General features: G+C 29.7%; 1 protein-coding gene and 1 long non-coding RNA gene across 12 annotated transcripts in view; one reads left to right on the plus strand and one right to left on the minus strand.

Annotated features, from left to right (window-relative positions):
- LOC123006968 (serine/threonine-protein kinase MARK2-like) overlaps positions 1-10,296 on the minus strand; it is a 37,436-nt gene extending 27,140 nt beyond the window's left edge. For 9 of the 11 annotated variants that reach the window (XM_044401993.1, XM_044401984.1, XM_044401951.1 and 6 more), the window contains exon 1: positions 2,429-2,561. Coding sequence is in view for 2 of the 11 variants with exons in the window: in XM_044402041.1 (XP_044257976.1) it covers positions 2,429-2,593 (165 nt within the window). In the remaining 9 variants the exon portion in view is untranslated. Of the gene's footprint in view, positions 1-2,428; positions 2,632-2,688; positions 2,787-10,140 lie in introns of those variants that run through there. The other 2 variants (XM_044402041.1, XM_044402033.1) reach the window with 2 other exon arrangements.
- A 1,278-nt stretch (positions 10,297-11,574) lies between these two features.
- On the plus strand, positions 11,575-12,347 carry LOC123005499. The gene is made up of 2 exons (XR_006412757.1): positions 11,575-11,683; positions 11,733-12,347. It is a non-coding gene; the product is annotated as an uncharacterized LOC123005499 (long non-coding RNA).
- The last annotated feature ends 369 nt before the right edge of the window (positions 12,348-12,716 follow it).

A 12,716-nucleotide genomic window follows, 5' to 3' on the forward strand; every position in this document is an offset into this window, starting at 1 on the left:
ATAAGTGTCAACTGACACGTAAAACAGTAAAAGATCAAAATGAGAGTGTTTCAATATAAAAAAAAAACTTTTTATAACATAATGGAATCAGATGTCAGGGTAGATAAAACTAAGACTATAAATGTTGTGTAACGACTCGAAATCATTGAGACATCATGAATTATGACCAACAAAGCGAATTTAATTTAATTTTTTCGTGTCTTATTTCCATACTAAACTGATATAAGAAAATAATCAAATTTTCTTATTTGCCCTTCCACAAATATTCGTTTATAAATTAACCCGGGTCGTAGCTATTAAACCTACATACTTGAAATTATTTCCAAGGCAAATAGGGAACAAGAGGAACTGCTACGCAAGCTGTTTGTTAACAACAGGCGTAACTCCACAAGCTGCACATATTTGATTTAGATTCGTGCTTCCAGCCTGTCCTACGTCCACCCGGAATTTAGTACACAACGTGCCGGAAAATGCGTATGAATTTTCACTGTAATTCCATCCCGTGCTAATTTATTAAACAAGCACTTTGTGATGTACTAAAAATGAATGTCTTCGAAACATTTTTTTCTACAAAATTAACGTTTTAATACTTACGAAAATATTAGCAAATATCTGTAGATTATTTTAATTAAAGACGTATCAAGTCTACAAAAATTCGATGTTACAGAACATTTATATTTTGAAAACAAGTGTTTGAAGTTCTAATTTCGGTTTTGATAAACTCCAATTAATTCTTTTAAAATAGTTACTCTGAAGACAACTATATTTAATACCGTGTGATCAAAAAAAAATAATAAATTAGAGTAGGCGTCGATTAAATTCTACAGTTGGCAACACATTGAGTGGGAGTCTGGGTTGGAAATTTTCTACACAAACTGAAAGTGAAAATGACCATTCACCGTTTTCATCTTGTACAGCAAAAAAAATTTCTGCTCTAAAGTGAACATTATTTCACTCAAAAGGAATAAAACGCAAACTTGTCAAAGTTTCGGCTGACATTTGATGTCAAAAATCAGGATTGCCACCTGAAGGACTTTAATCACCGCCTACTCTAACGCTACTTATTCTACTATATATCAATGTAAGAATCCTGCATTTTGCGTTCAGTTTTTCTGGTCAAAGTGGTTTATGACTTGGAAATGAAGTTGGCAACATTGGATAATAGAAACTTACCTCAAAATTAGCCGACACACGTTTTATACAATTTAGCTAGTCTCAAGATTCTCTATTATAAAATAATTAAAGTTCCAATAGATCAATTAATTTTTCTGATTTTTTCAAATATTAAAAAATCGACCAAAAATCACCAGAAATTTCATCGTAGGACATTTTGCATCGTGTTCGGGAAGCGATTTTGCATCCTGCTCGGGAAGCAATTTTACATCTAGGAAACTAAATTTCGGATTTTTTGCGACAAGTTTCTACGATTTTTCTGTTTATAAAAATTTTCAAAAAAACTATCTCTTTAAAATTAACCGACAGAAGTTTAATGCATTTTAGTAAGTAAATCTTTTAGACATAACTAAAATAAAAAGTAAGTTTCTGTGTGAAAAGATTGTGATGTATTGTGTGTTGCATAGTTTTGACATTTTAAAATTGACATTGATTAATTTTTCCATCATATCTTCTGTTTCTACATTATTCATTACTGCCAACATAACTTCACAAGTTGAATATAATCTACACAAACTGTAAACAAATTTGTAACAAAAAAATGGAATATAGGAGACAAAATAAATTTACTGATTTATTGAATAAATAAATATTAATTAAGTAAAGTTTGGTCAAAACAGTGTCAAATATAAATTGATAATTTATAAAAAATAAAAAATTCCCAAAGAATTTTTTTCCATTATGATAATTCATAATGAAAATAAGAATTTCAACAACTTATCTATAATTCACACGCATAATCACGTGAAAAAACGTAAGAAAACGGAAAGACTTATCATTTAATCTTTTATATACACCGTGTTTGTTATTAGGATTACTCAACCTTTACCGAATTCTATTACTTTATGTTCTCAAAGGCCAATCACATTCACTAGTCGAATAAGGTTGTAGAGCGCCCTCTATTTCATTAGATTAAAACTCCTTCGTTTCACTGTACAGATTCCATTCGAAAGTTTATAAAAGCGAATAAAATGCATAATATGCTTTGGCAATATGCAACATAACGCCCCCACCACCAAACAATACAAAAATGTGCTCGCTGAAGTTGCGACAATTTATGATACAAAAATACAAAAAGAGGAATTTTATTCAGTTATTGTTCGAAATTTCTCTTTCGACAAAGTTGCACTATGCAAATGAATAAATTCTCATTTGAATAATATTATTAATGAAGAGTTCAAGTTCAATAATTGGCATTTAAGGACAGTCGTCTGGTTAAAATTCCTCTTTGTAGTCGCCTTGAATTGATTTTTACCTTGTTTGTCGATGAAGGTGTGTGATAGTTGTAAGAACGGGATGACTTGTTGGCATCTGAGCTAACTTTAACTGGCGTCTTGGCACTACTAGTGGGGTCGGCGTTTTTGGTCACTTCCAGACTTTCGGGGACAGTCTGAAGAGTCGAGCGCATCGCTGCCGACATTGTCCCCACTGACTATCGTACTTTCCAGCTCACATTACCTAAACAAAAACAAAAATTAAATATTTGAATATGATGCACAACTACAGAAATATTACCGATTATAGACGCAGTGGGATAGTCACAATCAGCATATAAATTTACATTTCTAATCAATTACAAGCGTGATTATCACGACTTCCACTTAATTTTCATTCTGCAAAATTAATTCATTATTTTTGTGACATTACTCCAACTCTTAATTAATTCAATTTCTATTACAAAAATATCAAGTGTAATTTTAATTGAAAGAACGTCACGCAATGAGAGAAAGTGATTTTTGCAATTCTACCGAAATTAGAAAGGAAAACATTTTATCGAAACTGCGGTTTAATTTATCCGGTACTCAACTCAGATATTTTTCTCACTAAAAAAGAACTTCGACATCATCTATCAACTTGAGCTTTTATAAAAATCGGTTTTATTGACGCATTCATAGTAAAATATGTATGCCTCAGCTATTTTTAACCGACAATCTTATTTTTAGAAAATATAAACTAAAATTATATCACCTTACTTCATTGTTGATCGATAAATTTCAGACATGTGATGTATTTTAATTAGCAACACTGTGCTATTACAAAGAACATACCTTTAGTGTGTATTTTGTAATTAAACGATTTAGTGCATCGAAACATGTTGTACAGCATTCTCTCTGCTCTAAAAATTTAGAAACACACTTGCAACATCGATCAAACATTAATAACGTAAAAACAATGAAAACATTTTAGAGTAAAAACCTCATGTAAATTAAACCAAAAAGCTAATTTCGATTGGGACTGCAGTGAATTTTATTACAATAACAACAATACAATTGTTTATTTCGAATTTCGAGCGATGCATTCTTTCCTCCCAAATAATTGTCGGTTCCAAACAATTTTAAAGTGACTCTCAAATTTAAATTCCATTAAAACGACTACGAAATCAATTTTTTGCGTCTAAAAAATTAACATCTCGCCCTGTCGGAGCTGAAGTTTATTCCACTTTTCTCGACTATTCTTCGTTAAAACTTCCACGTTCTAAGAAAATTTATTTGCCTTAAATCCATCCTTAGTTAAGGAACGCTGAAAGCAGTCTTAGCTTATATTACAGACAACTCCCACTAATTTATAGTTAATTAAGTTTTTTATCTTTTGTCAACAATTCAAATGTTGAAACATTATTACATTTTAAACTCTTACAAGTTCATACCACTGTTATTGCAAAACTATTTTGCGAGTATATTTTAAACAAATAACCGATAAAACATTAGGAAATCAACAAATTTTTACCACGTTCCACGCTTGAGAATAAAAATGAACAATATTATAAGTAGGTGCATGAAAAAATTGAAATTTCAACCTTCATTACATTTATTCCTTTTACATTTGCTTTTATAACTAGGCCATGGGCCCTGAGTTAATCAAATATGAAATAAAAATCTTTCAGTTTTATTTATTTTTAATGATTATTATTATAGGCACTGCAAATGCAACTTAATGTTCATTATTGTTGGAGTCATCAACATTAGGAAACGTTAAAAATTGAGATGACTTCAACAGATTACAGCTACCGCATCTAACTCATCTATTCATTGGTTTCTAATTATTATTAAAGGTATAAAAAATATATAACCTTGCAAAATGTGAGTCATATAATTAGGTTCATATATTGAATAAAGGTCGATAACCTTAACCACATACACTATATGCTATATTATATTCGAAACGAACAGTTAACAAAACAAACTGTATCATTTGACAGTTATTTAATATGCATAGAAATTAACTTCCACAGACAAGTGATTTTAATACAAGTATTGTGTTCGCCCGTGTGTGCTTTAAATCAATCAAATATTTCAGAGAAAATTCCATCTCTAAAGTGTATAATAAACTACGTGAAATAAATACATGTTACGGTCGTTTCTTGACTTTTTTCTTATTTATAACATACCAACATCAAATTTTTATCGAATACCTATCATTCCAATGATCTTTTACCATATGTATGATAAAAAATAAGAGACCTGTCAATTCAAAACCTAGAACTGTAGACTTTACAAATATTTCATCTATCAGATACAAAATAAACAAGTTTCGCAACACTTTACGTTAAAAATATATCGGTTCTATCAATCTAAACTGATACGTTAAAACTCTCAAATTTAAAACAAAATAAAAAATCTGTAACTACATAAGAAAACTACTAAATTGTTTAATATACTCAGAAACCAGAAATAAATTTTAAATGTTTACTTTTTTGTAAAGTATCTGACGTTGCTTTCAGGTTGTTTTAGGTTTAGGTATATTAAAAAATCAAATCCTATAATTTCCACGTCAATAAACTTGCAGTATGCATTAATTTAAACCGACCTGCATTGAAATTATTGCACTTCTATTTCTACCAAGCAACCAACAATTGCAAGAGTCAATGACATTGTCAACCAAGGAAACCACGATAAATTCAACTTGAACTAAATTTGTAGACGAAATCGATAAACCTTTTTAAATAAATGATTATTAGTTTCACTGGAAGTTTTTCACAGAATATAAATAAAGAGAAAAATGTTGCGAGTTCAACACAGTTTTTTTGATTAAATTTTACTAATTAAAATATTTCAAACAAATGCAAATAAATAAACTAGCATGGAACAAATTTCCACATTTGAGTTATATTTTAACCATTTAGTTACCACAAAATTCTCGCAAGTCTGTTCTTGACTTATTTCAACCATATTGACAAGCCTTTCCGAAACTACCCTAAAGTGTATAAGCATAACTTTTGACATCTTTGGTAAAAGCAGGCAGTGAACGTAATAATCGTTACGTCTCCTTTGTAATTACAACTACAAAATACATCATCGCTAATTGCTTCACATTTCTAGGAAGTTAAATTCTTGCAATATATAAATTAGTTAAAATCGTGATCATTTAACTCGTTTAAAATCAACCATATTCCTCGAATTCTAACCATTTCCAAGACCAAATCAACATGTCATCGATTGCAACAGCTTTGTATACATTTGACATGATACGCGATAATAATACACTGTTACCAGGAAGTTCTTGGGCTCCTTCCTTCAAACAAAATCAACATTAATATCTACATAATGTACTTCGACAAACATAACGGATAAAATTCACGGCTTAATTTGTATCGAAACCAAGATCGAAACTTTTGCCTTTTATACAAATGCTCCCTGAAATTTCCATTAATTATGTTCGTTTGAACCGAAAACAGGTGGCAAGGCATATAAATATAAAAATATATATGTTGTCTTGCACTGATGTTTAACAATCAATCACGTCATGGAATCTTACGCGAAAAGATTTACATCAAGTCAAAATAATTTATTCATTAAGAGATAATAACAAAAATGCGGTTTTCCTCAAGTAAATTAATTAATTGTGTTTAGCTATGACAATCCTAACAATTAATAATTACCTGAATCACTTTCAATGCAACAATAAATAAAAATCGAAAACACTGCTACAACACTCAAATGTCATGCACAATACATTTACTTATATGGAAACTTCAAGGTGTAGGTCAATCGACTCGTATTATCTTACTAATAACACCAGCGTTCATCCAAGACCTAGATCAAGTCTTATCTGAAATTGTCACTAAAACGAGAAAGTGAAAAAAGAAATTTATCTATCTATGCTGATTTAAAGATTAAACTACTGATATAGATATGAAACTAAAATCAAGTGGAATTTTAGTCAAGAAAATAAATTCGAATCTAATGTACTGTAATATACATTGCAAACTTGAAACATCTCAAAAATGAACTAATTTATTTTTAATCTGCAACGTCAATTAATATCAATTGTGTCGTGTTAACTTTGTTCTAAATTCTTTATAAGAGGAATTTAAATTAATCAGAAGAGCAAAATCAAAGTGATAATGTGGATTTTTTTTATCTATATTTAACAATTTATGGCAATTAAAAAAAAATCATTCCAGGACAAAACGTAAAAATCAAATTAAAGACGCAGACATTAAATTAAGAACCAAAAAAAATGAATCACTTTCTACGTGCCATTTAAAACAAAAAATTGTATTTTTCCTCTTATCCTAGTTATTTGTTCGAAATTGGTAGAAACTTTTCCACAAGCACACCCCATCAGAATTAACTATTCTTTTCATCATTAACACGCAATTGGGGCTAACAATAATATTACAAATTCTTTAAAAATTTTAACAAAAAATATAGAAAATGTTTGAATACGAAAATTTTATTCATCGAAATATCATCTAATTATGAAGAATAATTCATTTTTCAAATTTCATACGACATGGACTAAAAAAGTTCGTCAAAGTAGTAAAGTTATGTGTATTACCCTATACATACATATACATAGATATTCCGTGCCTTCAATTTAATTTTTAGTAAAAGTGGCCTCTAATTCCTAAACTTAGTTCAATCCATTTTACCTATAATGCAGAGAAAATTGACATCGATTTACACAATATTCATTGTTACCAACTAAATTTCAGTATCACAAACCACTCTAATTAAATTTAATTGAAAACACGTTATTACAAGTATACAGGGCCGCTCAAAAAATAGAGCACCAAATCAGTGATACGTTGTTGAAAAGCGTAGGCAAATTACGTTTCCACATCCATTTTTTTAATACGTTTTTTACCAATCACTTTAATAGATATAACTTTTTAATTATTTCTTCCTTTATAATTAATTATGAAAACATTTCTCTACCACATTTTATTGAATTGGTACACCCTGTACATTGTCATATAACACAACTACTCAAATTTATTTTGTAACAAAATTGGAGTAATAAAAATCGGTCTAAATTGGGTTTTGTGTCTTTAAAACTACAAACTCTTTAACAAGACAAAATTCGTAGGCTCAATCCTTTATACCTAACCTTTTTTATAACATGTTAATCAATTAATAATAGCAATATTTTATTAATTAATTCCAGAACGGCATGACGAAAAACAATAATATAAAAATGAATAAATGATAGTACCATACTATTATATTACAAAAAAAATGATATAAAAGGAGTTTGTTGTCTGAATAATTATTGTAAGAGAGGGTTTTTAGTAAAATTAACCAAAGATTAATTTAAAAAAATTAAAATTTGTGGCATATAGAAAAGACAGGCTTTTTTTCATGCTAGTCTGCTTTTTGAAGAAATTAAATTAAATATTAGTATTAACAAAACTGTACAAATTTGCCAACTAAATAATGACTTATTTTCACAGATATACAGGGTGCGCCAGAACTCGCGTCCCCTGTTCTCCAGGAACGGGGAAAACAAGTTAAAAAAAAAATTAACTATAAAAATTTCGAAGTTATGAGAGTTTAAATTCTGCACTTTGACACTATTTCTGTTGGAAAATAATTTTCCAAGTTTTTTGCTACACGCTATTAGAAGAGGAAAAAAGGAAGCTGTATCTTAAATTGTAACTCTGTTTAATGTTATTTGTGGCTGTTATTGACAAAATTTTTGTACCATTTCTAAATAATTATGAAAAAACATATACAAGATCATCAGTATCATTAAATAGACATAACAAAATGTCAAATGACAAAAAATAAATGTCACAATTTTTGACAGATAGAATTTTTTAAATATTTTTTTCATTTTCCTGGTATCTTATCTTGCTTGAAATTTTTCTCTGGGGCGCGAGTTCTGACACACCATGTAGTGAGCATAAGTAATGTTTCAATTTGAAATTTGTAAAAAGTTTTTTAAAAGATTTTGAGGGATCATTCCTTAGATATTAATATGAGAAAAAAAAACAGCTCCTATAAACCTACCTCCGGAAATGCTTCCTAAAGAAATTTTAGAGGGATAACTCTATCTTTCATGAAAAAAACTGCGTGAGTTGCTTTTCAGAATTAATGTTGGTGCACGGTTTAATAAAATCCCATTTTTCTCAAAAAGAAAAATTAAGAAAATTAGTCAGCAAACACTAATCTGTAGGAAAACTTTCTAAAAAACGTTTTCTAAAGAAACATTTTCCGCCTTAAATATATTGACCACATAACACTATGTAGTAGATTCAGCGCCAAAAAATACTCCAGATATAAATTTTTGGAAATTGTATTATCGTATCAACAAGAAATTACTCCCTAGGATTTTAAGGATATTCGTGAATAGGTTGCCATAAATTTAATTAGGTTGGTTTGTAGTGACAAACAAAAGATATCGTAACTAGTGTCAAAAATTTAGGTTAAGTCACCTGTAACTCAATTGATAGTTGACAGTAAACGTCAACAACAAGGGGCAACCAACCCTAGGCATTCAAAATTACTTCTGAAAATTCTAGTTACAAACAACAGAAAAACGTAATTTTCCTAAAAATTAAAATCCTAGGTGGTAATTTCTTGTTGACAAATCTGTACAAAGATTAAATACTTTTTGCTCTCTATTTTTAGAAAGCTCTCCTTAGGAAGCATTTCCGGACATTGGTCCATAGAAACTTTTTTTTCTTATATTGACTTAAGGATTCACCCCTCCAAATCTTTTAACATTTTTTCTGGACAAATACAACCCGGTTAAAAACTTTTAATAAAAAAGCAATTTTAAAATTTAATATAGAATTTTGTTATACTAAAAAGATACGTATTTAAGGAAGGAACCATTATATCACATCATACAAAAATAAATACAAAAAAAAATGGTTAAAAATTGAACACAAAAGAGGAGACGGACAAAGAAAATGAAAAGTATTAAATGGATAGCCAAAAAAATAGTCAGCTGGTGTTTGAAAGATAACAAGTCAAAATTATCAATTTATGAGTAGAAACTTGTGGCTGAAAAAAGCAAAGTGGGTGAAACTGATTAGAGTAATTGAGTTCGAAGAAGTAGAGAAGGAAGAATGGCAATGAGTGTATTTCGAAAGAACAACCGAACCAGAAAGTAACGAAATACCTGAAAGTGGAATATTCTGTTCGCAAAACAAATAAAATGCGATGAAGTTGAAAGTTTGATTGAAATTATTGACCTCAAGCAATGTCTTGGATTGGTGATGATGAGTCATTTGGAGAGCCGAGAGATACCTACGTTAAAAAGAAGAACCGAACACCTTTAAAGAGTGATTAGCAGACTTCCGGTGATAGTTTAAGCCACAGACCGTCGAACGTGAAAATCTTGATAAAAAAACGAGACCGCGACCCCAAATAAATGGAAACAAATAATTTGCAAAAGCAATATTTTCTTACAAATACGAAAGTCAAAGGTCTGCCTAATAAGGCTAACAGTTCGAGCAGGCAAAAATGACCCCTACGAGTTTCGCAGAAACGGCACAATTTCTAACCAAAAACGCAACACAAACAAACAACCCCATCCCAAAACTGGAGACTTACACCCCCGAGTTGGATTCAAGCACAATTGGAGGGTTTTTCAGTGATTTTCTTCATTTTGCGGATGGAGTGAAAGCTATGACAGGGACACACTTTCCGACCATAACTTCAGCATTTCACACCAAATTTAAAGTGTATTTGAACCACAGACAATGCACGAAATGGTCTAAATTTTAAAACTCACCCATAAAATACCCTTGGTCACTTTAAAATCCCATAAAACCAACACACACCTCAAAAAGCATACTTTTAGAATTTTACAAGATGGCTGGGAGACTGAACCTATACATGTCAACTAGCTACGACGTGACGCCAAACGCACTATCTACCAGACCTGCGCTAAAATTAGCAGACGTAGCGCGGGAATTGAACGAAAATATCATGACGTCATTGGCAAGGTGACTGCCACTGCGCATGCCTCACACGGTGTAGCTGTATTTTCACTTCAGGGGTAATCAAACAGTCGCATTCTCACATTCTGAAATATTTGCTTTCAACGGTTTATTTACTGCAGTGAATGAATATAAATAAATCCTCATCGATTTATAGTAGCGTTGATTTGCTTGCATTTTTTCATTCATATTTAGTCGAGTTATTTCATACTTCCCCACTTTGGAGCCACTGAAGAAAACACTTCCTTGAAACTATTCATGAAAAAAGAAATTTTTTAAACAGATGCTTAGAACGCATTTTGATTAATTAACAATGAAGTGACGACACTATAATTGCTAACGCCTGCATCTATTGTTTTACTGCACGATTAAAAAAAATGTTTTATTAGCAAAAAAATGTGAAGACAGTCAAAAAAAATTAAAATAAATAATTTAATTATTACAATACAATACAATTGCTAGCCTCATTCGGTCACTAATAAATAATGACACAAAATTCACTTAAAATTTTCTCTTTTTATATAATTTATTTCTAATTAAAAAAAAATATTTAATTAACGGAAAAGGATCTTTATTTACTCTCCAAATATGTTGAATGAAAGCTCATGAAAATAATTATCGCTATTCTACAAGTATTTCATATTGTTTCTATCTATTTTCTATTTTTTTTTATTGTTGCAAAAAAGTAGTAAACAAAATAGAAGTAAAAATGCTTGAATTAAATTAAAATAAATTTAACAAAGTAGTAGGCAACACATAATACGCACCAGTGTTTATAAAACATAACTTTTTTTTTGATATAATTATTTTAAAATATTTTTGTCTAGTTCTCTAAAACTACACATTAGATGTATCTATATTAAATAAACATTTAATATCATTAAATATAATTGTTGAAATTTGTTGAACAAAATATAATATACCATCTTTCAACATAGCAATAATTTTGCAGTAATGTTTACCATTAATAAGGTTTTAATTTAAACAAGTATCGGTTCTGACATAATAATTATTTTTAGTTTAATTAAAAATAAATAAATAAATATAACTGCTCCCATCTTTGCTGTACGGAACAGACAAAGAATTCTGTTTCGTAGAAATATTTATCTAGTTTGTAAGCAAACAAATTAATTCTTATTTAATTCTAAAAAATCAATATAAAGTAAAAGTTGATTTAAATTACCCGCTGTGGTATTAGTTGGTCACTAACTAGGGATTTTGATTTTGCACTTTTAAACTTGTCGACGTTCCCTCTTCTTGCTTTTTTAATTTAGGTTAGGTTGTTCAATTTGAATTTTGAATTAACAATTTTTGGGTCGAATATAGCAAAAACAAGTAAGTGGCACCTAATCCGTTGTAATGGTATTTTAACGTCATTTTCTAGTGAACACAAAGGAGAATTTGAAATGGCAAAACCTATACGACGCACTGCTCAAGAAGTGTTTGAAAGACAATAAGGATGATGACACAGAATAAATACCCTTTTAATAGTCTTCCCGAAGATGTGCGTCCCCTCAAACAATATTCCAATCGCGTAAAAACTTCAACTCTTTCATCGGAACAGAAAGTACTTGTTGAGAAATTTGAAGACACATTGAAAAGTTGTCTTCATGAAATGTCTATAAGGCGAGAAAAAGCAAAAATTCTGTGTCTTGAGGATTTCAAGAGGCTTGATTTAGCATTTAAGGTTGAACTAAGAAGACTGTATTACGAAGTAGGGTCAGCGGAAATTGAGGAATACATAATAAACCTTTGTGTTATTCCTGATCAAGAAATTATAGATTTCAAAATAAAATACAAAGTAATCTCAAAGAATGTCTTTTACGTCAAGCGGGATTAAAGGAGAATACATTTAAATTCAGAAGGTGGCTGATCAAAACTTTGTTATAACGAACTTCTTTAAAAATGAAGGCGATTTTTATTTATTTATTTATTTGGAACAATTTGATTTGCTTTTTTGTTAACTAGTAATAATTACGAATAAAACCGTTTATACATATGTACTTTTATATAATCTGATTATTTTAACCACATTTACATACTTTCCAATTAAATTGAATGAAAGCTCATGAAAGTAACTATCGCTTCATGTTTTTTTTTTATTTAAAATTTTATGCAAGTAAATTTAAAATTTTATCTACAAACTTCAGAAAAGTAAACCAATGTGGGTTCTGATACAGTAATTATTTCCGGTTTAATTGAAAATAAATAAAAATAACTTTCACCATTCAGCACTCGCTGTAAACTACTCAATTTTATGTCAAAAAACTTGAAGCAATATGTATGATACCTTTAATAGGTAGAAATTTTAAAATTCTTTGCCGACAGTGGAGGCACTGCGTTTTATTTTATATTTATTGTATCATTT

Source organism: Tribolium madens, unplaced genomic scaffold (genome assembly GCF_015345945.1).
Source record: "Tribolium madens isolate multiple individuals breed KSU strain unplaced genomic scaffold, Tmad_KSU_1.1 Scaffold_11;HRSCAF=98;Tcas5.2_LG3b, whole genome shotgun sequence".
NCBI lineage: Eukaryota > Metazoa > Arthropoda > Insecta > Coleoptera > Tenebrionidae > Tribolium > Tribolium madens.